Source organism: Phaseolus vulgaris, chromosome 4 (assembly GCF_051622355.1).
Source record: "Phaseolus vulgaris cultivar YP4 chromosome 4, ASM5162235v1, whole genome shotgun sequence".
Taxonomy (NCBI): Eukaryota; Viridiplantae; Streptophyta; class Magnoliopsida; order Fabales; family Fabaceae; genus Phaseolus; species Phaseolus vulgaris.
Genome location: NC_143501.1, coordinates 16,499,931 through 16,523,942, shown reverse-complemented (window position 1 = coordinate 16,523,942; position 24,012 = coordinate 16,499,931). Strand labels below are relative to the sequence as shown.

The 24,012-nt window shown below is 32.7% G+C and overlaps 1 protein-coding gene across 4 annotated transcripts; it reads right to left on the bottom strand.

Moving 5' to 3' along the window:
* Window position 1: 1 nt before the first annotated feature.
* LOC137837410 (uncharacterized) lies at window positions 2-4,149 on the bottom strand. Of its 4 annotated transcripts, none has more exons than XM_068646391.2 (8): window positions 3,927-4,149; window positions 3,599-3,827; window positions 2,900-3,290; window positions 2,492-2,629; window positions 2,103-2,262; window positions 1,609-1,756; window positions 1,384-1,500; window positions 2-678 (listed from the first exon to the last, which is right to left on the bottom strand). In XM_068646391.2, the coding sequence occupies exons 1-8, from the start codon at window positions 4,064-4,066 to the stop codon at window positions 484-486; spliced, it is 1,518 nt and encodes a 505-aa protein (XP_068502492.2). In that variant the 5' UTR covers window positions 4,067-4,149; the 3' UTR covers window positions 2-483. The 4 variants fall into 4 exon arrangements, with proteins under 4 accessions (XP_068502492.2, XP_068502493.2, XP_068502494.2 ...); XM_068646392.2 differs by having other exon boundaries at window positions 3,599-3,824; window positions 3,927-4,130; XM_068646393.2 differs by having other exon boundaries at window positions 1,368-1,500; window positions 3,927-4,110.
* Between the last annotated feature and the right edge of the window lie 19,863 nt (window positions 4,150-24,012).

The following is a 24,012-nucleotide window of genomic DNA, read 5'->3' as shown; positions in this document are numbered from 1 at the left end:
ATAGTGGGAAGTATCAAATTGAAGAATAATTATAGTAAACCAAGCATATGCATAATGCTTCTTTGTGTAAATTTTAATATTCACTAAAGAGTAGTTTATGTACATCCTGAAGCAGAAACAAATCTTTTAGTAAGGCTTCAAGCTTTGCAGCCTTTGCTGCAAGTCAAATGCAATGTGCAGGTTCTATGTTTCCTTATAAATGCTTTATTGGAAAATGACTTTGATATCATATGAACATAGTGAATTTGATACTGATGTTGGGGATTCTTTATCTGCTAAAATTAAGTAGGAGCAAACTTTATCTTATTAAACTAGTTTTGCAGGATTAAATTCCACTACCTTAATATGCTTCATTCCCAAACTTTGGCACCATGTCCAATCTCTCTACCTTGAAATTCTGCACACATGTGACATGATTCTATTGCAAAAGCAGGCATGGGCAGGAGAATTTTGATATGTGCTTAAACAGGAAAAAAATGGCATTTATGAGGGCAGTGCTAGTATATCTTGCAGGATTTGCTCCACCACAATGCCACATGCAAATAGTTCAGCCACAACAAGTGCTACATTTGCATTTAAAAATTCCTTTTGACCATAAAGCTCAGGTTCCTTCTTATGCATTGCCCATGCCATGGCTGGTGGGAGAACTCCATAGAGGACTGTCATGCAATATCCTCCCTAGTTCACAATAAAACATCAACAACCACCAACCACAAGAAGCAGTATTTGTCATATGTACTTAAAGGATTCTTAATTGATCAATTGAATTGATAAAACATTTTTTATTTTCAAATTTAATTACAGAAATTCCACCTGATTTTCATCTTAGGATAAATGATCAACTAGGTCCATGAATGTGTAAGGTGTTCTCAATTTAGTCACTGAAATAACGAAAAATCATATTTAGTCTCTGAATATGTAGAAGGTGAGATTTTGTCCCTGAATATTATAACTCAATGACAAAATAGTCCTTTATTTAGTGCCAGATTGGTCCTTAAAATTTCATTTTAATGACAAAATGGTCCCACCAAACTAACTGTAGAACTCAATGACAAGATGGTCTCACCTTTTACAAATTCAGTGACTAAATCAAAATTCTCATTCTTTCATGAACTAAATTGAGAGTGTATCACATATTCAAGAACCTAATTGATCATTTATTCTTCATTTTATTTCTTGTTTTACAAAATTTATATCAAGAAAAGGTAAAAATAGAATATAAATGCAGAAAACATTCATTGTTCTTGTATAAATTTTGAAAAAACACAAAATAAGGTGACATTTTTGTAACTAAAAGTAAAAACAAAGGAATGTTTTCTCAAACCAAACTACCACTTAATCTTCCAATTCCACACATAAAGAAAGACCTCTTTCTCAGCTTACAGCAATATCTGTGGCAGCAGAGAATGCATCTGGAAATGTTGATGAGACAAAGAGAGAGGGAGCAACTACCATTGTTACAGCTGTGACATTTGTTTTATTCCTGCTCCACCAATTTCCCTGTCCAAAGAACTTTCTTCATTACAGCATAGCATGATTTGTTATAGGGTAAAAAAAAGAAACAGTTGTAGTTGACATAGATATTAAAGGTGCATAATTTAGTTTTACCTTTTCTGTGGGAGGGGAATTCCAGGTTCCATTTTTAAGTTGCTCCTTGAAGAACTCTGAGAAGGCCAGGAGGGTGCCAATAAGTGATGTAACTACTGCCAAAAGTGAGAAGGCAGCAACCATAATTGAAACACCATTGTTTCTCAACCTAAAAAGTTGACATTCATGAATTTTAGCTGATTGAGGTGCAAATTAACAGTCCAGACAATTTTGAGAGGCTCTATTGCTTGTGATGAAAAGGGTAAGAAAAAAGTTGTTTTCTCTTTGTTTCACAAGAATGGAAAAGCTTGCATCAATACCTTCATATTCATAATATATTAGAAGTGTAATTACTTTGTGTAGTTCATGTAACCAACCTTTTCTGGTAGGATTAGACTTTTGTTACAAAAGATTTTGCAGAGTGAGTTTTACACAAGGTTTCCCAAAATTGTCTCTAACTTTATAGTTACATACCAACACAATGTCCCCAAATTAGTCTATAGGGACAAAATTACCTGTATAACAAGGCAACCGGATCAACTACTTGGTTTGCTTCAGCTGCAAGACCAAAAGCAACTGCATCCCAGACAAGCACTGCCACCAGTGGCACAAGAGCACCAATAAAAACTGAAGCTTTTATACGACGAAGATCACCTTCCAAATAAGTGCAAATAACTGCAATGTTTGTAAAGCCAAATGTTTTAGCAAAATCATTCTCATAAAATTTAGAACGACCCATAATCAGGAAGAAACTCATATAAGAGATTACGACACTGTTTCCAACTTTAATGTAGAATCTTAATTGTGACACTTTCTCTTTATATGTAGCTTATATTGTTACTTTTCTTCATTTTCATTCTCAACTAACACTTGAATTCTTAATATATATAATTTTCATTCTTACACGGGGTTATATCATGAAACACAAGAGAAAAAATAATAATAGGTATTGTTGGTGGAATCTTTGTCCAGTCACTAAGGCCTCCAACTCCTGACCATCCCCCAAACACAACAGCTAGCACCTCAATAGCCAATAATAAACCTGCAAACAAGAACCTAAACATTATCAATTTAATTCTAGATTGAAATACACATACACCTACATTAGAAGAAATAGGTTAAACATAGTACTAATAGTTCATGTATTCTTAATTTAATTCTTACAGTAAGAACTTGTTAAATTAGTCCTTGTATATGCAAACATTTCCTATTATGCATTTACCACAATGAAACAATATTTGGAAAACTCTGGTCAAATTTGCACAATGCTAATTACAATTTAGAAACATGCATTGGTCAAATATTTATGTACCAATCAAGGAAGTAGTGAGATACTGGTTCACTCGATCAGTGGTTTGGGTTCCCCAAATGGAGACAAGCATTGTGAAGAGAGCAGTGAATAGACAGCCTGAAACTGGTGCTGGGAGATTGATGAGTTGGAAAAGGATCTCCCCAGACTTGGAACTATATGCAACCATGGAACTATATCCCAAGAAAACATAGGCAATAGTAGCTATTGTTCCACCCCAGTCACCAAGTGTCTCTTGGGCCATGGTTCTGATAGAAATGACATCCAACTCATTTTCTTCCTCTTTCCTCCCTTTCTTGTTCATCAAAGCCACATTTATTTCAACCAGCAAAAATGCTTCAGTGAGGAGAAATATCCAACACACTATTACTGATACAGAACTTGGAATAATTCCCTGCAATTGTACATAAATGTTTTGGACATGTCAACATGAAAAGACCATGTTTTTTCTTAAGTAAAACATGTTTTTCCCCTCAAAATATCCTGAAATTCAGTTTTAGTCTGTATTAAAATTTGATTTACTTGGTCCAAATATTTTTTAGTAGTGACATACTTTTAGTCCCTTATTATACAGTAAAAAAACACATGTTTCCATGCAAAGACTAAAAATAAATTAACTTTTTATAGGAACTAGAAATCAAAATTTGAGATATTTTGAAGGACAAAAACATTGTTTTTGCAGGTCAAGGGAAAAGGGAGTACAGCAGGGAAGGCTTTCTCTGGAAGTGCAAGAATTCCAGTACCAATACTAGTACCAATGATAAGAGCAACTGCACCAGCAACGGTACCCTCCTTCTTCTCAGCTACTTTGCTAGTTTCTTTGCTCAATTCATTGGAAAATTTGTGTGCCTTTCTAGCATAATGCTTTCTTCTAATCACTGGCTTTTGTTGTTGCCAATGGAGGTGGCACAAATAGTTGTGATAGCTTCTGCTGGGAGAAGTTGGAACTCATATAAGATGCTGACACAAAAGAGCAAATACACTTCTACAAGACAATATAAAGAATGAATCATGGTAAATCATGTCATACTTGCTCATTTTAAAGACAAATTTTGTTGTTCTTGTGTTCCCATGTAGATTTCTTGTCCATGATGGATTTGCTTTTACATTTCTGTGGATTTTGAGATGCAAATGTGAAGAGGGAACTGAAGAGATGCTGCTAGATTCCATGAGAAAAGGTACAAATGGCTAAGCTGAACCAATTGTTGTATGGTGTCCAAATATCTTGTTAAATGGTCCCTACAATATATTCTAAAGAGTTAAGTGTTTTTTTTTCCTATATAAATACATGAGAAATGGCAGGTTTTTTCTCAAAAAATTGAGATAGTTTTTAATTTATCAAAATATATGCCTGGAAATTCCACATCAACTAGAGATGAGGACAATTCATTATAGATAAGTAGGTGCAAATCTCAATTTTATGAGCTAATTTTATGAGGTTGAGTTAGATTTAAAGCCTAATTTTTAATAATGCAGATTTTTAAAAAGTTATGAAGATAGATAAATAGTATTTGAGATGCACACGGCTTCAAAAATAAGAAAATGTATTTTTAAAAAATATAAACTTTATATTAAAATAGAAGTCGTGTTTTAATTTCATGAATTTTAAATTTTTATTTTTGATAAAGTTGGTTGCTCAATATACGGCTTTTGTTTTTATTTTTTTTAGAAATTATGCTGTAATATGACGAAAAATAGAAAATAAAGAAGTGTATAGTAAAAACATGGAAAATAGTTTTTTATATCCAATACTCTATCCTACATCTCAATAAATATTAATTTTTTATTTTTTTATTTTAAAAATTATTTTAATATTTTGTATTTTACATATATTTTTATTAGGAAGATTTTTTTTATTTAAAATTTTATTATAAATATTAATATTTTATGTGAATGTAAGGTGGAGCATATCATTACCTGAAAACATATAAGTACTGTCTTATGAACCCGATTTCTAAATAAAAAATTCTTAGAAATGAAAATTGTACATTAAGTATAAGATTTTATAAAAACAAAGTAAAAAATCAAAGTTGTGTAGTGAAGTCCAAATCAACTTTTATTCTAATATAAAAGTTGTGTTTTTAAAGTCCAAATTTATTATTTTGAAGTCATATTTTTCAAATACAAAATAATATTTTTATAATTTTTTAAAAAATATGTCTCTGTAAATTTGAACAAAATTACTCTAATCTTATAAAAAACTGAATTGACATTACTCTAATCTTATAAAAAACTGAATTGACATTAGTGATCAATAAAAATAGAATGAAACAAGGATTAAGTATGATCCTTTTTTTTTGCTGTAAGTTACTTTTTGCAACTGTTTTGTTCTTTTTTAATTTCAGTTCTTATTATTTTTTTTCTATGAACCTACTTTTGTGGGTAAATTTCCTACCTAGCACCATTTACATTTTTATTTCCCTATCTAACACCATTTTATTTTTATTTCCCTATCTAGCACCCTTTTGTTTTTATTTCTCTATCTAGCACCATTTTATTTTTTATTTCCCTATCTAGCACCATTTCAAAAATAAATAAATAAATAATAAATTAAAGTAATAAATTTAAAATGTTTAGTTTAAAATAATTTTTTTAAGAATGAAAAAAATAAAAAATTAAACTCTACAACAACATAAAAGTTGAATCTATAAACATAAATTAATATTTATTTTTATTATTATTGAAGATGTAATCATGTTAATTTCAAGTAAAAAATACATGACATAATTATAAAAAAACCAAAGTCCATTAGTATTAATTAACAGTTGACACACAAATAATATTGAAGTGTCTACCTAAAATCCTAAAAAAAACTAATGCAAAAATTACACTTAATGCTTAAAAATGAGAAGAAAAAATGCAAACATAAATAAGTCTAGAAAATAAAAACAGCAGCAATAAAATAAAAACAAAAAACATAAATAAATAAAGAATGACAGAAAAAAATAATAACTAAAAACATAAAAGATATAAAATAAGGGTAAATTCCCTATCTAGCACTATTTACATTTTTATTTTCCTATCTTGCTCCATTTTGTTTTTATTTCCCTATCTAGCACTCTTTTGTTTTTATTTCTCTATCTAGCACCATTTTATTTTTTTATTTTCCTATCTAGCACCATTTCAAAAATAAATAAATAAATAATAAATTAATTTTTTTATAATTTTAATTTTGAATGCATTAAAAAATAAATATTTTTAATGTTTAAAATAGTTAGAAATATAATTAATGAATAAAGAAATGAGTTTTTACAAAATAAAAATAAAAAAGTAATAAATTTAAAATGTTTAGTTTAAAATAATTTTTTTAAGAATGAAGAAAATAAAAAATTAAACCCTACAACAACATAAAAGTTGAATCTATAAACATAAATTAATATTTATTTTTATTATTATTGAAGATGTAATCATGTTAATTTCAAGTAAAAAATACATGACATAATTATAAAAAAAACAAAGTCAATTAGTATTAATTAACAGTTGACACACAAATAATATTGAAGTGTCTACCCTAAAATCCTAAAAAAAACTAATGCAAATATTACACTTAATGCTTAAAAATGAGAAGAAAAAATGCAAAAATAAATAAGTCTAGAAAATAAAAACAGCAGCAATAAAATAAAAACAAAAAACATAAATAAATAAAGAATGGCAGAAGAAAAAATAACTAAAAACATAAAAGATATAAAATAAAGACAAAACAAAGATAAAGATATAAAAAAAAATCCAAATAAGATAAATATAAGAGATATAAGACATACTAAATAAGTATATGTTGATCATAAAAAGGAAAATAAATTAAATATGATCATTCATTTAATATTTTCTTCTGGTACATTAAATAGTTTGTGCGAAATGAAACATAATTAATGACAAGTCCACAATCCAGTAATATTGGGACATGTTCTTTATGTGTGTCCTGGTGTTTGACAATATAAACATTTTTTTGTTCGATCATGTTGTTCTCTTATGTCCATATCAGTCCTTATTCAACTTGGTGGTTTTTGTATAATCATGTCATGTATTTTTTACTTGAAATTAACATGATTACATCATCAATAATAATAAAAATAAATACTAATTTATGCTTATAGATTCAACTTTTATGTTGTTGTAGAGTTTAATTTTTTATTTTCTTCATTCTTAAAAAAATAAATTTTAAACTAAACATTTTAAATTTTTTATTTTTATTTTTATTTTGTAAAAACTCATTTCTTTATTCATTAATTATATTTCTAACTATTTTAAACATTAAAAATATTTATTTTTTAATGTATTCAAAATTAAAATTATCATTTTTTTAAATTTATTATTTATTTATTTATTTATTTTTGAAATGGTATTAGATAGGAAAATAAAAAATAAAAGGGTGTTAGATAGGAAAATAAAAACAAAGGGTGCTAGATGGGAAAATAAAAGTATAAATGGTGCTAGATAGGAAATTTACCCTATTTTTGTTTTGTTGTTCTTCTAATACGTGAATAATTTACTTTTAGTCCTTATCAATTTTTTTTAACAAAGACTAATTCAAATAAATAAATAAAATGTGAAAAGGACTGTAACACCCCGGAAAATACATTTAACTATTACAATACAGGTTCTACATATTTCTATACAAGCATAAAGTTTTTCAAAACATTCCTAATACATGATTAGGACATATAGAAATACAAATATTTACAATATAAGTTTCATAATCAACGCCCTAAAACTCTTCTGATCCTCAGACACCTGTAAGATCATCTACTCGTGTACGTAGTACAGTCATCGCAGTTCAAACACAACAAGAAAAGCAAGGGTAAGCTAGTGAAAATAGAATTTTATAATATACACAATTAAATCAAAAGAGAAAACCAAGTTACATGATCAATTTCTCAAATTATTCAATCTTCTTCAAAACTCAACAATAAAACAATCACATAGATCTCACATGGATCTACACATCCAGAATATTCAACAAACAACATCTTCCGGAAGACCCGTATTAAGTAAGTCCTACCAGAGACTAACACCTGATCCAAAGATTATCAGCGAATCCAACAAAAAGGATCAGGGTAAGTTCAATACAACCCAAGCCGTGCATCTCATATGTCACGGTGTGCATGAACTCCCTCATCAGCTTCTCACCATCTAATATCTTAATCTATGTGACTTAGATCATCAGTGAAGCTCGGAGATCTCTGTTACCACATAGGCATCAATACTTAATACACAGCAAACATCAGTCCATACATTATCCCAAATGTATGAATTCAATTCCATACCATTCCGTCATACAATATCATTTCAAACACGATCCAAAACATTAAAAAACGTAATTAAAATAAAAAAACAACACTTAAATATTAAACCATCAAAATATAATATTTTTACAAATTTAAATAATATATAAACAAACAACCCAATATATATAACACACAACATCCCTGCAAGAAATATTGAATATTGGGACCACGTCCCTTCCGCATTCAGATCTTCTATCCTAAGGTGCTATTAAAAATTAAATTTAGCTTCCCTTACCTCAATTGCTTGCTTTCCAAGCAACTTCTAGAATTTTATTCTCCACAGTCCGGATAAGCTTCAAGATTTACGGGCCTAATGCAAATTATCCAAACAGAACAAAAATTCAGTATATAGTAGAATAAGTTGAGAGGATTAAACTTCTCAACTGACCCCACCAAGATTGATGACTAAATCCTAGGGAAAAACAAAGAAAAAAATTATATTTAAAGTAAAAATGAACTTACTCTGTTTGAAAATCTGATCGGGTAGAAATGTTCCTTAACTCCTCAGCTACAGTGTGGTATGATCAGATTCTAAAATAGATGAAGTTTGGGAGAGAAAATTAAGAGAGAGGGAGAGAAAAGAATATAGAGAGACAGAGAGAAAGAAGAAAAATGGTACTGTGGTGTGAAGAATGTTTCTGTTGGTTTTAAAAAAGTGCACACTGTTACAAGGACTACCTCAAAATAGATCAAATATTAGAAATATTTAAAGGAAACATGGATACATTACAAGGATTACAATAAAAGAAATGTAACTAAAAGAAATATGTATTGGATAAATCTAAAGGAAGTCGTGAAAAAAATTAACATATTAATTTTAAAATTTATGATGAACTATCAATTATCATCCACTAAATAAAAAAGCAAAATTAACTGAAAAAAAAATGAAGGTGATGTGTGAACACTAAATACTGTCCACTATATCTTTATTATTAGAAAAAAAAAAAGTGGGTAAGCGTGGTATCTAATCCTAAATAATTCATTAACTTTTTTATTGTGTTGAACATTTATTATTATAAACATTAAAGTAGATATCTTAAGTATTTATCTCTTAATAATGCTTTAGATACAGTAAATATTAGTGAAAAAAATATCTTTACGGTATAAAATTGAGTAAAAATTGTTTCATTATTTCATTGAAAACTTACAAAAGGTACATATAAAACTACCAAAAGCTTATAAAAGTAGTAAGTTTTTTCATAACAGGAAACTAAGAGATAACACCATATTATATATATATATATACATATATATATATATATATATATAGATGTATATATACATATATATATATGTATATATATGTATAGAATATATATATATATATATTCTAACATAACATATAAAAAAAAAATTTTTTTTTACATATTGAACCCATATATACATCTATAGATGTATATATGTATATATATATACATATATAGATATATACATATATATATATATACATATATAGATATATACATATATAGATATACATATATATAGATATATATATATATATATGGGTTCAATATGTAAAAAAAAATTACAAAAACAAATATACTGGATAACATATTTCTCACAACTATTATCTTATTTAGATTATACAATAAAGTTAAGAAATTTATTCAGATCCATAACACTTCAAAAAAAATCAATTGGTATTTTATCAAATGTTCTCTTTTATGACTTCCTTTCCAGATTTCTATAAGTGTAGAAATTATTAATTGATTTTGATTTTTTAGTTTTAGTTTTTTATTTGAGTAAGAATTATTAGATAATGATAATGAAAGAGAGAAAAAATCCTTTTATAAAATTACCTTTCTCTAATAACTTCTTATTCAAATAAGTTTTAATAACAAAATTATCTCTTAATAAGGTGAGAAAACAAATATATATTTTAATAAATTAAAAATAATTTTTAATAGTCATTATATAACAATTATTATGTTATACATTTTTTCATATTATTTTATGATAACATACGTCTCAGAATGAATCTTATAAGGTATAAAGGAGCACACTAGAGATGGTAAAACGAGACAGGTCGTGTGCGCTTGTTTACGGCCCGTTAAGAAAAATGTGATTAGACGATCTATTTCAACCTCCTAGTCCGCTTAGACCCACTTCACAAAATCCACATATTTAAAAAATTTAAAATATCTTTTTGCACCCTTATAATTTTTTTATGCATCCTCATATTTTGATAATAATTATTTAATATTTCATAATGTTTTTTTTTGTCTTTCTAAAATGCATAGATTGTTTGGGTTTCAATACTCATCAAATACAAAATGTAGTAGTCAAACCTTAGCCTTTTTTATAATAAAATTTAAATATAATATTATATATATATATGTATTTATATTATTTTATATTATTTTTCATTAGAATAGTAATCATGTGTCTACATGTATTACCTTAAAAATTGTATATATTTAAATGAAGTATTTTATCAATCAATTTATTAGTATGATTCGAAATTCAAATTTCACTGAAATCAAAACATTATTATAATTTTTTACCAATATTTTATTACGTATGTGTCATGAAAATAATACTATGAGATCATTTACCTAATTTATCTAAATAAAAATATAACTTCATAAAAAAAATAAACATGCGGGGCGGGGGTCAATAAAAACATCCCGCATATTTATGCAGGGCGGGCTAAGTGCAGGGTGGGCTGCATTGCCATCCCTAAGACATAGTACCATAAAATTTTCATATTTTTACCATAAAAAAATACACAGACAAATTTTATAGATAGGATGATAAATTAGTCGATCAATGCATATTTTTTTATGAAAAAGTGACGACACCAAATGCACCAATAAAAGGCTTGTTGGTAAAACTTACCGATGGATATTGTCAAGTCGTTGATAATTACCAATGGGTCATTTCTTCGAAAATTACTGACAAATTTGTCCTTTGATAATTAACGACATGAATGTACAATAGTACATTCATTTTGATGTGGTATCTAAATGCAAGTATTGACTGGTCTGTCATTTGATAATCTAATGTTGGTAAGGTATCTTACTACAATTATCTACAAATTCGTCCGTAAGTAATTACAGACTAATGTATCCTTCAATAATTTGGTAACGTTTAGATATGCCAATTTTTTACGGGATTTTTCTTATACATGTACATTAGAAACAATTTAACATGTATATGACAATTCCAAAAATTCCAAATAGATAATTGTTCTTGCCGGTTGCCCTCAGACGGATTGAATGGACAAGTTCCTCTTCTGGTTTGTCTCTAATTAGTGTTTCGAGATGCCGCTCCACTAGGACAAAGGGGGTTCTATTACCTGTTGATCACACTCTGACAATCACGTCAGTGAAAGCATTCAAAATATCAAATTAGTTTCAGTCTCAAGTATTCAGAAACAACATACCTTTACTCGAGGTCTCAAGCCCCTTTTGTAGATATCCCTTCAACGGTTTGCTCCAATCTCAACAGAGCAAGATTCTCAAAAGGGAGAATATAATCTCAACAAAAAGAATATAATCGTAACATAAAAACATACTACTTACGTGCACCTTTACTCTTAGGTGCTAACCACATTATTTCCAACAACTTTTATTTAATTAACATATGTATTATAACCAAAATAAATGTTTCATCTATTTTAATTATCTTTTTCGAGTTGACCACCAACGTCTGGGTCGAGATCATGACCCGCCTTTTGGGCCCATACCCGCCCAAAGCCGAGCTGACCTTACCTAATGCTTGGACCGAGGTCCTAAGCACTCCTGGCCAATACACAAGGCCTCCAGGCTCGAGCCGAGCTTGGCTAGGTGAAAAGTCTTTCCAACGTTGGCAACTGACGTGACACTTTCGCAGAGAGTAGGTGAGATGCGGTTATTGAAGCATTTCCTAACGAGACATCTCACCACACTAAATCTGAAGCGTCCACATGACACGTATATCAACGACGAGGAAACACTGTCGCTTCATCTCCTTCTTTCAAATAATTAAAATCCCATTTTATCCTCCCTTACTCGTTACACAAACTTCTACTCTCAGAACTTCTCTCACTCAAAAAATCCCTTTTCACACTTCTTCTCATCGTCGAACTACCTCCTATCACCATCACACCAAGTATTTTTTCTCGACTAATCTCCATTGTTAATTGTTTATTGATACAATCCAAGTAGCCAAGAAGATGACCAAGGACTCAAGAGACAATTCACACTATGAGCAGTCATCTCCGCAATCAACTAAAGGCCCCCAACAAATATCAGACGGACCTCACTAGAAGAAGAACTTGGCATAGACCAGAACATCAACTGTTCTTTCTTCTGGTCTTCTTAAAAGACAAAAACATGTTTGTAAATAATTTGGGCTCACTTTTGGGGTCCAAATAGCAGAATAGGCTAAAGTAGGTTCGTATAGCATACAAGGGAGTGTACTTAGCGAAATGGGCTTGTACCAAGCCCCTTTTTTCAAGACAAGGCACCTAGAATTAGGGTTTTTAACCTACCTTTTAGAAGTTATGCCTAAAGGTGTAGTTTTGCCATTTCTACCCTTCACCCATCTTGCCCACCAAGGCACCCCTTCCTATAAATAGGGTGTCTTGCCTCATGTATTTTCAACTTGATTTTGAATAGTAAAGAAACTCTGGAGGAGTGATTTTGTGAGACTTGTGACCTCTCATGTTGGGTCTTATCTTAGGTGGGTAATATCTCAAGTGGCGACTCTTGCATCACTCATATTGGAGTCCATCTGCTCCAAGTGGCGACTCTTGCATCACTCATATTGGAGTCCATCTGCTCCAAGTGGGGTGACTTCCTTTCTTTCCATAAGATCTCTTCAGCCCTTCCTTTTTTATCTTTTATTTACGCCTCCTTCCATTCCATACATGTCTTCTTCTAATTTTTAATTTGTTCTGCTTCTTTACTTATTCCTTGTCTTAATTTTCGCTGCATCATTTGTCACCTTATAATTGTTTTTTTCTCTTTGCCCTTCTGAAGTGAACCATCACACTTACTTAACCACTTGGTTAAGTTTGTTTCCAATAGGAATATTTTTAGGGTTCTCACCATAATTGCTAAATAAAAAATCATAAACAAAGAGAAACCAATAAAATGTGCAATCCTAAAATCAACTCACATCATGTGGTATTCAAAGCATGGTTATTTTGTGCTTATTTGGTTTGAGTTGATTTCGGTTGTTTAAATTCTAGCACATTTAAATTCTTGCTTTTACCTTCAAGCAATTTCAATTCCGCCTTTAAATTCTTGTCATATACAATTCTACAATTTTATTCATTAAGCACTTTAAATTCCGTTTTTGAATTTTTTTGTCAATTTTTTTTCCTTACCTCATTTGCTTGAGTCTTATGTTCCTAGTGTTCTAGGAGTCTTTAATTGTTTATTCATCTTGTCGATTGTAGTACCTGAAATGAAACCTCATTTCGATTCACTCACCCTGCCTGGCTTGAAATGTGCTTGTATTTTGTTTATGTTTATGCTTGCGTTCTAACTATATCTACAATGGATTATGGTTCTATGTATCCCTCGGCTAAAAAAGAGCTTTTGAAAGAGGTTTCTTATTACACAACCCATTCACGTATTAGGGAGAGAAAACAGATGCACCATGAGTAAAAAATACGAGAGGTTTGTCAAAACCGTAGAATGTAGGGAGGGTGAACCTGTTTGCTATGACGAGTCGTCGGACCCCGATGGTCCATTTTGCTATTTTTATGCCACCTTTTTCAAAAGGGTTCTTCTTCGCCTTCCCTTGTCCATCTTTGAAAAAGAATTGTTAACCGAGCTCAACGTAGCTCCTGCCCATCTACATCCAAATAACTGGGTATTTATCTGAGCTTTTATTATTTTGTGTTCATAGCTCGACATCTCGCCAACTATGGAAGTTTTTCTTTAATTTTTCGACACTAAGAACACGAGTCATCAATTGTGGATGTCCCTCAATGGAGTCCCTGGAAGAGGTTTGCTTTCCCTCTTCTAGTTGTCATACAAAAATTTTAAAGGTAAATTTGTTAAAGTTTGAGCTTCAACAAGAGATTCGGCCCTACTAGACGGATTTCCCCTATATTGGACCCCTAAACCCAAATTCCAGAGTGTTTGACGCTTGGAAGATTTATCACCAAGAGATCAAGGAATCTGCGAGTTCTTGACGAGCTTGAAGGTTTTCTTTGACACCTCCTACTTATTGACCAAAGAGTACCTCCCTGGTGCCTTGAAAGCCTACACTAGTACTCCTAATTTCCTACCCTTGGTAAAGATAACTCTATTACTGTCATTAACCATTTTTTGCTTTCTTTGCAGAGAGAATGTTGTCTAACATTAGCAAGGCGAAGCTAGCCGAGCTGGCTAAGAAGATGTGGGCGGCTGCTAGTCGGCCCAAGGAATCTTTGATGTAGAAGAGGAAGGCTCCAACTTTGGTAAATCAAGCCTCGACCGATCAGGATGAGGAGACCACCTCCTAGCTCGTTTTCAAGAGGAAAAGGAAAGCGACCACTACCCCTACCGAGCATTCTCACTCAGATGGTCGAGCTCCGCACCAAGACGTCATCGTCATACAAGAATGCGAAGGCGAGAGCCATAGGGGGAAAAGTTTGTGGGATCCAAACTTCGACATCCCGACCTATGGTGAAACTACCTTCTTGCCCAACTAGAACAAAAATAGGCTCATGGCCCACGACGAAGATCATCTGCTTCGTGATGCCATGAAGCAAATTGGGCAAGCCTTTGCCATGGGTTGCTTAGTTATTGCTAAGGACGAGACCGGAATTCGTTGAAGATCAAATGGCCATGGAGCTTTAGAGGGAGGTAGAACGCCTCCGGGCCGAGGTTGGGCACCTTACTGATCTAAACGAAGAAACCAAACGTCTCCTTGCAAAGAAGGCTAAAGAGGCATCAGACCTAGCCGAGGAAAGGAGCAAACTCATGTTCCAAATTGAGGGGTTGGAGAAGGAGGTAACCCGCCGAGAGGAAACCCTCACCAAGGCCACCGAATCTTTGAAACAAGATGTCGCTCAATCCTACCTCGTACGATTCGAGGCAGCTCTTGAACAAGCAACGACAGTCCATCCTACCCTAGACTTTCCAGAACTCAGCTTGGGTAAAACCATGGTCGAGGGTCAATTAATGGAGGACTAAGTTAAACTTTTCTATGGTCTGTAACATTCATGCATATGTTAAACTCTCTTTACACTTTGTCAATTTGAACATTTCTCATATTTGTTCAGTGCTTATGATAATGTACTGATTTTGGGATTTTTACAAATGTAAGCCTCGATACTTAACTCATCCGCTTCAACTTAACACAAATTATATAACAAGTTTCTACTTACTTAAGCATGAAAGTAATAACTTATTTACCTTGATAGAACGTCTACCCTTAAGTAAGTGACGCTTTCATGGTTAGGACAATCTTTTACTTCAACTTGATCTTACCAGTAACTACGACTCCCATATTAGACGATCCTCGATACAATTACTACATCGATTTCATGACGCTTTACTTCATAGGGTGCTTATTCAGGTAGTTGCACCTATCTTAAGCTCGATCGTCTTCTCCACATATCGTATCAAGTGAACTCATCTTCACAAGGCGTCTATGCTTGAATGACTCTAATCATTCCGAGTTAGATCGTCTTAGCATGTGCCAAAATAACCCATCAAATACATTCATCTCACAGGGTACCTAAGCTTGGGTAATCGTACTTACCTCAAGCTAGGTCGACTTACCATGTACGAATTCCAATAACCTTATCTCCACAGAGCGCCTACGCTCGGATGACTCTATTCACTCCCGGCTAGGACGTCTTACCATGTGCTAGATCAACTGATTCAACAAATAGATTTGTACCGCAGGGCGCCTATGCTCGGACAGTCGTACTTACGCCGAGCTAAGTCGTCTTATCATGCATAAAATCGAAAAATAATCCCATCAATTCAACTTGCAGGGCGCCTATGCTCGGGTAGGCGTGCTTACGCCGAGCTAGGTCGACATACTATGCGCTAATTTGAATAAGTCAACAAACAAATTAATCTCATAGGGCGCCTATGCTCGGGTAGACATACTTGCACCGGGTTAGGTCGACTTACCATGTACTAAATCAACGTTATTCAATCAAAACTAAATTATTTCATGCATCATCTTCCGAGAACAAATTTATTACTAGGTGACCTCGTTAAAAAACCTCTTCAAGGGAAAAAAAGCATCACCTTAAAAGACATATTGTTCAAAAGAAAAGCATAAAAAACTAAATGGCTTAACTGAAGTAAAACTTGAGATTTTCCACATTCCACATTCGTGGGATGGCTCCTCCTTCCAGGGTTTCTTGCTTATACGCTCCATTACCGAGCACCTCGACAACGCGGAACGGGCCAATCCACTTTGGAGATAACTTGTTCTCCAACTGGTAGGGGTGAGCCTTTCGCATTACCAAGTCAGCAACCTTGAACTGTTGAGGTTTCGTCTTGGTCTTGTGCTTTAACTCCAACCTTCTCTTTAAAGCTTTCGAGTTGATACGAGCATGATCGCACACCTCGTCCAACAAATCTAGGTTTACCTTTCTTCCTTCGTTAGATTCTTCAACAACAAAGCTTTGGAACCTGGGAGAATTCTCTTGTATCTCAACTGGTATTATGACATCTGACCCATATACCAATATGAAAGGTGTCTCTTTGGTTGTTGATTGCGAGGTGGTGTGATAGGACCATAGGATTCTGGGAATTTCTTCTAACCAAGTTCCCTTTGCCTCTTCTAACCTCCTCTTCAACCCTCTTAGTAGGAACTTGTTAGCTAACTCAGCTTGGCCATTCGTCTTGGGGTGTTCTACCGAGGCGAATACTTGCTTTATTCTGAACTCCGAGCACAACTTACCCAATGGTTGGCTAGCGAATTGAGTTCCATTGTCGGACACTAGGTGTCTCGAAATCCCAAAATGGCACACAATATTCTTCCACACAAAAATTGGACTTTATGTTCAGTTATTTGTGCCACTGGCTCAGCTTCAATCCACTTGGTGAAGTATTCTATGGCCATAATGAGGTACTTCATATGACGTATCGCCAAAGAGGAAGGGCCTAAAATGCCTATCCCCATGATATTGTCAATGATAATATTAGGATTAAGACAACTAGAAATTACATAAAATATTTTGTAGGATTAGTGATTTTCCAACATAAGAGAACATGTACACTTAAAATGTTAAAAAAACATCATGTTTTCCCGATATGTGAATAAAACAAAAATTATCGTCAACTAAAAAAATAAATAATAAAAATATATTTTACATTGGACATAAAAAAATTCTGAAAATCTAATCATCCATATTAAATGTTAAAAAGGATTTCTAATGTACGTGAGAACGACAAAACAAAATATACCAAAATCTTTAAGTGGTGAGGAGGTGTATGACTGGATAAGTTAATGTGATATCTAAAAAACACACAAAAATGTATCATGAAAAAAAAAAATTACACTCGTAACCCAAATTAGATATTAGACATTTCATGATAAAGAATGTCTGCAAATTCATGAAATTAATGAAAAAATTAAGGATACAAGTAGCTCGTAAATCAAACAAGGATGGGAGAATATTTCATTCCCTAAATTTTGAATGTATATATACTTTCTTACATATAAATTTAATCAAGGATGGGAAAATATTTAATTTCCTAAAGTTTGGAATATACACTTTCTTACATATAACTAATTTTACAAACTTAAAGTTCTACTGCTTATATATATATATATATATATATACACACACGTGTGTAATTTTAAATCTTATAACTTATGATCAATCTTTTTAAATTATATATTTAGTTTTTTTATGAAAATATTCTATAAAAAATTATATATTTAAAAGTACTATTTATTTTAAATTTTAATTATATAAAATAAATATTTTTTTCCTGTAAATTACATAACTTAACGTATACTTTAATATACATTTTATAAACACTAGCGGAAACACAAATGTTGTTGTGCCTCTGTATCTATATTTTCTGATGGAAAAAACGCACGCGGAAGCAACACACAATCACAAATCAACTGCAGAAAAATAAACGATATAAGATTTAACGTGGTTCGGTCGCCAACTGCAACCTACATTCCACACGGGCAACTATTAGGTTTTCATTATATCCTGTTGCACACCAATTACAAGTACAATGATATCTTTAAATAGAGATTATAAAAGGGACACAATGATTAAGCCCACCCACTACACATGGTACCTAGTCAGCCCAACCCAATTGGTTCTGGCTTCATACCCAACAATCTCCCACTTGAAGCCACAGAACAATGTTCACCTGCGCTTCAACTGTGTACATGGTGTCTTGTCTTCCCAACCCAATTGGTCTTGACTTCATACCCAACAGTCTCCCACTTGAAGTCACAGAACAATGTTCACCTGCGCTTCAACTGTGTACATGTACTTCTGTAATCTGTCGACGGAACTCAATGTTCCACCTCTAGTTGCCACCAACCTTCTTAATCATTTTGAAGACTTTGTTAAAACTCCCCTGAGTTTCAACACGCCAGTCACTGACCCGTTCTCTGTTCCTACCGACTCCCACTTACAAGAACTGCTGGATCCTGGAACAACTTGAGAACAAACACTCTCCATATTCAACAAGAAATTTTCTGGAGAAGTTTCAACCGCTGGAATACTGGTTCTCCTAACCCACTGTCGTTTAGGAACATCAGCTGAAGCACAACCCGTGCTCTCACTGCCACAAGTACCTTTGACTGGTCTACCTGAACCTTTCCATGCTCGTTCATCCTGAATCTGACTTGTGGCTCTGGGTTTCTCTCTTGTAAAGACAACCCTCTTCTGCCCACAAGATTTTGTGAACCAGACTTTGTTTATCTTCTGAGGGATGGTCACTCCCTCAGACACGGTAATCCGACCATATACAACGAACCTCTCTTTCTTCCGCAGGCCATGACAAGATTTCCCTTGACGACCTTCCACTGCTAATTTTCGAACTTCACTTCATGTCCTTGTCCGTCCAACTGCCTAACAAAAATCAAACTTTTCGTCAAGCTTGGAACAACTCTAACATCCTTCAAAGTCCAAAAACCAACTGGTGTCTTCAACACTATGTCACCCATGCCCGTAACATCAAGAGTTTTGTTGTCCGCTAGTCTTACCTTTCCAAAGTCTCCAATAACTAGATTCTGCAATGCTTCAGAATCCATGACCCAGGAATCCACACTGTTATCCACGCAACAGACTAAAAGTTCCTCGTTCGCGAAGTCTTCTGCAATGTTGACTTGTTTATCATTTGGGCATTGATTCCTGAAATGCCCCACCTCCTTCCAGTTCCAACATGTTACACTTGAGCAATCCCGAGTCTTTGACTGACTCCTTCTTTTGTTCTTGCTCCCACTATCTCTGATATTTTTCTTACCTCTAATGACATATAGCAATTCACTAGATAATAACCAGAACTCCTTCTTCGGACATCCTCGCCAAGAATGAGATCACGAATCTTCTCAAAAGTGAATTCATCGGATCTCGCTGAACTGGTAATTGCTGTAATCGTTCTGGACCAACTGTCAGGCAAAAACAATAGCAATAGTAAAGCTTGAACTTCATCATCAAACTTTATACCCACTGACGTAAGTCTGGCTAAGATCATATTGATGTGCTCAGTAACTGAACTCGCAAATCCTCAATTTGCATTTTCCACCAACTGAAATTTGTACCATCGAATTTTCAATTCGGAACCTCCCATCTTCTGCCATCTCAAATGACTAAATGAGATACTCGGTACAACTAATTTCAGATCTTGACAATCTTTTTTTTTTTTAAATCAAGACCACAAAAATTGCACCACCCAAAATCAGTCACAGACCTGGTTGCAGTCCCCAATGCACTGGCGCTCCGCCGCACTGGACCGCAACTTCCAGGACGCGCACCGCCGCTATTTGCGCTCCGCACCACCACCGTCGCTGGTCACCGCTGTCGCACTGCACTCCGTGCCGTCTCAGACCAGCACACCTGCAGAACGCACATGCAACCCTAACTTTGGGATGTCGTTGACGCCCCTGCGAAACCCTAACTTTGGGATGTCGCTGCAACCCCTGCGAAACCTTAGCTTTGGGATGCTAGTGTCGCCTCTGCACCCTAACTTTGGGAAGCTACTGCAGGTCCTGCGAAACCCTAGCTTTCGAACGCTACTGTACCCGCAATTTTCACGTCTCGTCGATTAATTTCTACTGATCGGATCTCTGGTGTGTAAACGAACCAAGGCTCTTGATATCACTTGATGGGAAAAATGCACGTGGAAGCAACACACAATCATGAATCAACTGCAGAAAAATAAACAACATAAGATTTAACGTGGTTCGGTCGCCAACTGCAACCTACATCCACACGGGCAACTATTAGGTTTTCATTATATCCTGTTGCACACCAATTACAAGTACAATGATATCTTTAAATAGAGATTATAAAAGGGACACAATGATTAAGCCCACCCACTAAACATGGTGCCTAGTCAGCCCAACCCAATTGGTTCTGGCTTCATACCCAACAATCTCCCACTTGAAGCCACGAAACAATGTTCACCTGCGCTTCAACTGTGTACATGTTGTCTTTTCATCCCAACCCAAACTTGACTTCATACCCAACATTTTCCTCTTCTATTCAATTTTCATTATGATAAAAATTTAATATATATACAAAAATAATTTTGGATGAGTCGAAATTGAAAAAAAATATAACATCTAAAAGAAAAATGATGAATTGATTAATCAACCTCTTTTTCTTCTTCTTTGATTTGAGTTTTTCTTCTTCTTCAAACTTTTTCTATTCTTCCATTGATAGTTTTGAGATTAGAGAATGTGATGATGTTCACGTTAAGTGTTATGATTATGTAGAGGGAGTGATTGAAAATTAATGTTATTTTATTTGATATGTGAGATTTGGTGTGGGAAAAGGGGGTGAGAGTATCCTCTTTCTTTTTGTTGTTGTCTTAAAGTAAGGAATTAAGGGAAGAGTGGAGAAATTAGTATGCATATAAAAATTGTCCACTAATATTAATTTAAAATAATTTTTTAAGTAATTCATATGAAATGACAAAATACTCCACTATACTAATAAAATTAGATATATTAAATAAGGATAGAATCAGAAAAAAATTGTGTACATTAAAAAAATGGTTATTTAAAGGAATCCTCTTTATATATAACTATATATAATTTTTTTACTAAATTTCATTTCATTTATTAAACATGTTACCTATTTTCTATTAATTAATTTTAAAACAGGAAATAAAACTAAACTTGTATACCCGTAAAAATGTTTTAAAATACTACCATTAGTTAAGTTTGCTACGGGATATTTTGTTTCGAACTTTATATTTTACACAATCATAAATCATTAATTAACATTATAAGTATTTATTGTAAACTTTTTATGTTTACTAATGTCCACATGTTGCCTTATACATTCATATGGAGAGGTTGGGACGTAAGGTGGGAGAGGTTGGGTCTGGAAAGATTAAAAATGGCAATGGAGGTTAAGATGGAGACGCAATAGGTTTGTTTGGGAGGCTCAACAAGAAGAACAATTATTAAGAAGTCTGGTAAATGTAAAATTAAATAGGGAGGAACAAGACAAAAATGTATGGAATGGAGAGGAATCTGGATGTTTTTCTGTTAAAACAGCTTATGAATGCATGTCTAATTATGTCACAGGTAATAATAAAGATGTATTTAAATACCTGTGGTTGTCTAAGGCAATGCTAAAAGTATTGACCACAACGTGGAGGGCCCTTTTGGAAAGATTACCGACTAAAGTAAATTTGTCAAGGAGAGGGGTTGTAGTTAGTGATAAAAATTGTGTTCTATGCCTTGATAGGGAAGAATCAAACCAACATTTATTTCTGGAATGTAAAATAACTTACCAGGTTTGGAATAATTGCTTCAGGTGGTTTGGCATATTGTGTGTTCAAGATAATGATTTGAAATATCATTTTGAGAATTTTCATTTGGTACATATGAACACCAAACAAAATATGATTTGGAAAGGTGTCTGGGCTGCTGTTGTGTGGAGTATTTGGGACCACATGAATAGAGTTATCTTCAATCAAGGGAAAGTGGATGTGGAAGAAATTTTTTAGATGGTACAACTAAAAATTTGGTTTTACTTGAAATATAAGACGAAATCTTTTAACTACGCCTTCTCATAATGGGTACTGAATCCTAACCTATGTCTAAATAGTAATTATTAAGGAAAGGAAGTGAATAGGTGAGGGTGCTATAAGTAAAAATGGGGGGAGAAGGTGAAAAAGAAGGTAGAGAAATGCAACTAGTACATGGATTTTGGGTTTAGTTGTAAAGATATCTAAGTGAAAGGTTTATTATGTTGAACTAGTGATGGCCGGGAAAGGTTGGTTTCTTATTTGTGTAGGTTCAGGAAGAAGGACAAGAGTTGGGTGCAAATGGAAGGTATGGGCGGGAACCAATCAAAGGATGCATGCAGGATGTGAAGGAGGTGCTCTAAGAACAGAAGGGTCATGGCATGAAGCAAATTAGGTTCTGTTTTGCTAAATAATACTGCTTGGGGGTGTAGGGAGATGCACTTAAGGGGGAGTTGATTGGTGAAGGTTCGGAGTGTTGAAGCTGTTTTTTTTTATGGATGTGGAGTAGCTAGAGCTAAAGGCATAAGGCCACTAATGGCTCTTAAGATGAATAATCTAAGTTATGCAGCTGTAGTTGCTTATAGCATGCTGTGATAGATGCTATTAAAGGCCAAATCATGGCAGCTGCTTTACAAGGCCATGCTGCCACATTGGATTTAGGCATGATTTGGCAGCGATGCAGGTTTTTAGCTCTAAAGAAGCACTTGCTTTGAATCATTTAAGATATGGTCCTTGTTCTAGGTGTAGTTTGTTTTATGGTCTCTAGATGGTAGTTTTAGGAAGGGAAGAGGTGCCATATCACTCTCTTTATCTGGAAACTTCATCTGTCAGTCTTTGTTTGTTTCTGAACGAGGAAAGGTGAGTGTTTACTGTTAAGAGATAAAACAAAAAAAAAAAGATAAAAAATCAATAAAAAACACGAAAAATGAGAATAACAATACGTTTAAACTTTCTTAGCTCTGTACGAAGGAATTGCGAAGAAAGTTTATAATTTATTAATTAACTTTTATTTTAAATTTAAATTATTATTACTTTTATTTTAAAAGGTTACAATTTAAATATAAAAATATAATTAAAATTCTAAAAACATAATTATTATAAAATAATATAATTAATCATATTATATTAATTTATATTTAAGTTAATCATATAATAATTAATCACTTTATTATAAAACCCTAAATAATATTATATTAATTATAAAAAAAGATAAAAATAATAATTTTATTTAATAAAAATATTTTTTTATCAAATATTTATAATTATAAATATTTAAATATTTTTATCAAAATTTATATCATTTTGTATTTTTTCTAAAGTTAGTTCTAATACATTATTAAAAATAATATTTCAATAAAAATAATATTTTAATTAAAAATAATTATAATTTCTAAATAAATATATTAAAATAACTTTTTAACAATTTTTAAATATAAATATAAATTTATATTTATATATAAAAAATATAATTTCAATCACACCCATCACATAACTCACAAACTTTCATAAACTTTTCTCACACTTTCCACTCTATTTACCTTAATCCAAACACCCCAACTTTCTTTACACTTTCCCTTCAAATCATCTCAAATTCACTCCCTCCTTTCCACTCCTTCATCCAAACAAAGCCTAAAGTGTAAATGGGTTGGAATACCTCTAAAGTATCCCCTTTTATTTAATTTAATTCTTTAAAAAAACATTT